This window comes from Calidris pugnax, unplaced genomic scaffold (assembly GCF_001431845.1).
Source record: "Calidris pugnax isolate Ruff unplaced genomic scaffold, ASM143184v1 scaffold756, whole genome shotgun sequence".
NCBI classification, from domain to species: Eukaryota; Metazoa; Chordata; class Aves; order Charadriiformes; family Scolopacidae; genus Calidris; species Calidris pugnax.
Genome location: NW_015091418.1, coordinates 25,082 through 30,226, shown reverse-complemented (window position 1 = coordinate 30,226; position 5,145 = coordinate 25,082). Strand labels below are relative to the sequence as shown.

The 5,145-nt window shown below is 58.2% G+C and overlaps 1 protein-coding gene across 1 annotated transcript in view; it reads right to left on the bottom strand.

Annotated features, from left to right (window-relative positions):
• Nucleotides 1-3,140: 3,140 nt before the first annotated feature.
• The window catches only part of LOC106899624 (filamin-C-like), a gene marked incomplete at its 5' end in the record, with an annotated part of 21,278 nt that continues 19,273 nt past the window's right edge, over nucleotides 3,141-5,145 (bottom strand). Inside the window, one exon of the mRNA XM_014961503.1 lies at nucleotides 3,141-3,472. Coding sequence (XP_014816989.1) covers nucleotides 3,141-3,472 — 332 coding nt within the window. The remainder of the gene's footprint in view (nucleotides 3,473-5,145) is intronic.

The following is a 5,145-nucleotide window of genomic DNA, read 5'->3' as shown; positions in this document are numbered from 1 at the left end:
GCACCCATGGGTGCGGGGTGGGGTGAACAGTCAAGGTGCCACCTCCGGAGGGTGCCAGGAGGGTCTGTGGGGCGCTGTGGGGATCAGTGGGGTGCTATGGGGCTGCTATGGGGCGCTATAGGGCACAGCGGGGTGCTATGGGGATCAGTGGGACGCTATGGGGCACAGCAGGTTGCTATGGGGCACAATGGGGTGCAGTGGGGCACTATGGGGCACAATGGGGTGCTATGGGGTGCAGCGGGGTGCTATGGGGCACTATGGGGTGCAGCGGGGTGCTATGGGGATCAGTGCGGCACTATGGGGCTGCTATGGGGCGCTGTGGGGCACAGTGGGGTGCAGTGGGGCACTATGGGTTTCTATGGGGATCGGTGGGGTGCTGTGGGGCACAGCAGGGTGCTATTGGTCGCTATGGGGCACAATGGGGCGCTATGGGTTGCTATGGGGCACAGCGGAGTGCTATGGGGCACAATGGGGCGCTATGGGTTGCTGCGGGGATCAGTGGGGCACTATGGGTTGCTATGGGGCACAGCGGGTGCTATGGGGCACAATGGGGCGCAGCGAAGTGCTATGGGGAGCAACGAGGCGCTATGGGGCACAGCGGAGTGCTACGGGGCACTATGGGGCACAGTAAGGTGCTATGGGGTGCTACGGGTTGCGATGGTGCGCTATGGGGCACAGTGGGGAGCTGTGGGGCACAGTGGGGAGCTATGGGGTGCTGTGGGGCACAGCGGGGTGCTATGGGGTGCCATGGGGCACAGCGGGTTGGGTCTCTATGGGTTCCTATGGCTTCCTATGGGTCTCTATGGGTAGCTGTGGGTTCCCATGGTCCCTATCACTTCCTATGGGTTCTTGTGGGTCCCTATGGGTCCCTGTGGCTTCCTATGGGTCTCTATGGGTCCCTATGGCTCTCTATGGGTTCCATATGGGTCCTTATGGGTCCCTGTGGGTCCCTATGGGTCCCTGTGGCTTCCTATGGGTTTCTATGGGTCACTGTGGGTCCCTATGGGTCCCTACAGTCTCTATGGGTCACTGTGGGTCCCTATGGCTCTCTATGGGTTCCTATGGGTCACTGTGGGTTCCTATGGGTCTCTATGCATCCCTATGGGTCGCTGTGGGTTCCCATGGGTCCCTATGGGTTGCTGTGGGTCTCTATGGGTCCCTATGGGTCACTGTGGGTCCCTATGTGTCTCTATGGGTTCCCATGGGTCTCTATGCATCCCTATGGGTCGCTGTGGGTTCCCATGGGTCCCTATGGGTTGCTGTGGGTCTCTATGGGTCCCTGTGGATCTCTATGGGTTCCTATGGCTCTTTATGGGTGCCTGTGAGTCTCTATGGGTCCCTATGGGTCCTTGTGGCTTCCTATGGCTCTCTATGGGTCCCTATGGCTCTCTATGGGTTTCTATAGGTATCTATGGTTCCCTATGGGTCTCTATGGGTTCCTATGGCTCTTTATGGGTCCCTATGGGTTCCTGTAGGTCTCTATGGGTTCCTATGGGTCCCTATGGATCTCTATGGGTCACTGTGGGTTCCTATAGGTCCCTATGGGTCTCTATGGGGTTCCTATGGCTCTCTATGGGTCCCTATGTGTGACCCTATGGGTCTCTATGGGTCCCTATAGGTCCCTATGGGTAGGTGTGGGTTCCTATGGATCTCTATGGGTTTCTATGGGTCCCTGTGGGTCTCTATGGATCTCTATGGGGTCCCTATGGGTCCCTGTGGCTTCCTATGGGTTCCTATGGGTCCCTATGGGTCGCTGTGGGTCCCTATGGATCTCTATGGGTCCCTACGGTCCCTATGGGTCGCTGTAGCTTCCTATGGCTCTCTATGGGTCACTGTGGGTCCCTGTGGATCTCTATGGCTTCCTATGGTTCTATGGGTCGCTGTGGGTTCCTATGGGTCCCTATGGCTTCCTATGGGTCTCTATGGGTCCCTGTGGCTCTCTATAGGTTCCTATGGGTCTCTATGGGTCCCTACGGGTCCCTATGTGTCTCTATGGGTTCCCATGGGTCTCTATGGGTCCCTATGGCTCCCTATGGCTCTCCATGGGTTCCTATGTGTGACCCTATGGGTCACTGTGGGTTCCTATGGATCTCTATGGGTCCCTATGGGTCACTATGAGTTCCTATAGGTTGCTGTGGGTCCCTATGGGTCTCTATGGGTCTCTATGCATCCCTATGGTTCCCTATGACTCTCTATGGGTCCCTATGGTTCCCTATAGCTCTCTATAGGTTCCTATGGGTCTCTATGGGTCCCTATGGGTCGCTGTGGCTTCCTATGGCTCTCTATGGGTCACTGTGGGTTCCTATGGGTCTCTGTGGCTCCCTATGGCTTCCTGTGGGTCACTGATGGGTTCCTATGGGTCGCTGTGGGTCCCTATGGGTCCCTATGGGTCTCTATGGGTTCTTGTGGGTTCCTATGGCTCTCCATGGGTCCCTATGAGTTCCTATAGGTTGCTGTGGGTCTCTATGGGTCTCTATGGCTTCCTATGGCTCTCTATGGGTCCCTATGGATCTCTATGGTTCCCTATGGGTCTCTATGGGTTCCTATGGCTCTCTAGGGGTTCCTATGGGTCCCTATGGCTCTCCATGGGTCCCTGTGGGTTCCTATGGATCCCTATGGGTCCCTGTGGCTTCCTATGGGTTTCTATGGCTCTCTGTGGGTCCCTATTGGTTCCTCTGTGTCTCTATGGGTCCCTATGGGTCTCTAGTCACTGTGGGTACCTATGGGTTCCGATAGGTTGCTGTGGGTCCCTATGGGTCTCTATGCATCCCTATGGGTTCCTATGGGTCTCCATGGGTTCCTATGGGTCTCCATGGGGTTCCTATGGGTCACTGTAGGTTCCTATGGCTCTCTATGGGTACTGTGGTCCCTATGGGTCTCTATGGGATGCTGTGGGTCTCAGTGGGTCACTGTGGGTTCCTATGGATCTCTATGGGTCCCGATGGCTCTCCATGGGTTCCTATGAGTTCCTATAGGTTGCTGTGGGTCCCTATGGGTCTCTATGGGTCCCTATGGCTCCCTATGGGTATCTATGGGTCCCTATGGGTATCTATGGGTCCCTATGGGTATCTATGGGTCCCTATGGGTTTCTATAGGTATCTATGGTTCCTTATGGGTCACTGTGGGTTCCTATGGGGTCCCTATGGGTCGCAGTGGGTCCCCACCTTCTCAGGCCAGGAGTCGGGGGGCGCGGGCAGGATGTGGGCGATGAAGGGGCTGTCCTTGATGTCCTCGTCGTCGCAGACCACGTGGACGGCGTAGTCCCCGGGCTCGGTGGGCCAGTAGCGCACGTCGCAGGAGCCGTCCCCCCGGTCCTCGCACTCGATCTTGGCCTGGGAGGGGCCCTCGATGGAGAACCCTGGGGACACGGGGACAACCCCACCGGTGACGTCATCACCCGGGTGACCGCACCCCCCTGGTGTCACCTCACCCCACCATGGGGTTGGTGGTGGCATCTCATATCTCCGTGTCCCTACGGTGGTGGCACCCCACATCTCCGTCAAGGTGTCCCTCAGCCTCTCCCCGTGTCCCCAGGGTGGTGGCATCTCGTGTCCCCATGTCCCCAAGGTGGTGGCATCCCATGTCCCCATGGTGATTCCACCCCAGGTCCCCATGGTGGTGGCATCCCATGTCTCCATGTCCCCATGGTGGTGACCCCCTAGACCTTATCTCCATCAAGGTGTCCCTTACCCTGTCCCCATGGTGGTGCCACCCCATGTCCCCATGTCTCCATGTCCCCAGGGTGGTGGCACCCCATGTCCCCAAGGTGGTGGCATCCCCATGTCTCCATGTCCCCAGGGTGGTGACCTCCTAGACCTTATCTCCTTCAAGATGTCCCTCAGCCTGTCCCCATGTCCTCAGGATGGTGCCACCTCATGTCTCCATGTCCCCAGGGTGGTGGCCCCCTAGTCCTTATCTCCCTCAAGGTGTCCCTCACCTTGTCCCCATGTCCCCATGGTGGTGGCACCTCATATGTCTCCATCTCCATGTCCCCAGGGTGCTGCCACCCCATGTCCCCAAGGTGGTGACCCCTTAGTCCTTATCTCCCTCCAGGTGTCCTTCTGCTTGTCCCCACGTCCCCATGGTGATGCCACCCCATGTCTCCCTCAAGGTGTCCCTCACCTTGTCCCCATGTCCCCATGGTGGTGGCACCTCATATGTCTCCATCTCCATGTCCCCAGGGTGCTGCCACCCCATGTCCCCAAGGTGGTGACCCCTTAGTCCTTATCTCCCTCCAGGTGTCCTTCTGCTTGTCCCCATGTCCCCAGGGAGGTGACACCCCATATGTCTCTATCTCAGTGTCCCCAAGGTTGTGCCACCCCAGTCCCTATCTCCATCAAGGTGTCCCTCACCCTCTCCCCATGTCCCCATGGTGGTGGCACCTCATATGTCTCTATCTCCATGTCCCCAAGGTGGTGCCACTCCAGTCCTTATCTCCTTCAAGGTGTCCCTCACCCTGTCCCCATGTCTCCAGGGTGGTGGCACCCCATATGTCACTATCTCCATGTCCTTATCTCCATCAAGGTGTCCCTCACCCTGTCCCCATGTCCCCAGGATGGTGCCACCTCATGTCCCCATGTCCCCACGGTGGTGACCCCCCAGTCCTTATCTCCCTCAAGGTGTCCCTCACCCTGTCCCCATGTCCCCAGGATGGTGCCACCTCATGTCCCCATGTCCCCACGGTGGTGACCCCCCAGTCCTTATCTCCTTCAAGGTGTCCCTCACCTTGTCCCCATGTCCCCAGTGTGATGACACCCCAGTCCTTATCTCCATCAAGGTGTCCTTCTGCTTGTCCCCATGTCCCCAGGTGGTGACCCCCTAGTCCTTATCTCCATCAACATGTCCCTCACCCTGTCCCCATGGTAGTGCCACCCCAGTCCTTCTCTCCCTCAAGGTGTCCTTCTCCTTGTCCCCATGTCACCAGGATGGTGACACTCCATATGTCTCCATCTCCATGTCCCCAAGGTGGTGACACCACAGTCCTTATCTCCCTCAAGGTGTCCCTCACCTTGTCCCCATGTCGGTGCCACCCCATGTCCCCAGGGTGGTGGCCCCTTAGTCCTTATCTCCCTCAAGGTGTCCCTCACCCTGCCCCCAGAGAGCTGCCACCCCACATCCCCCCCCCAACCCCCCCACATCCCCATC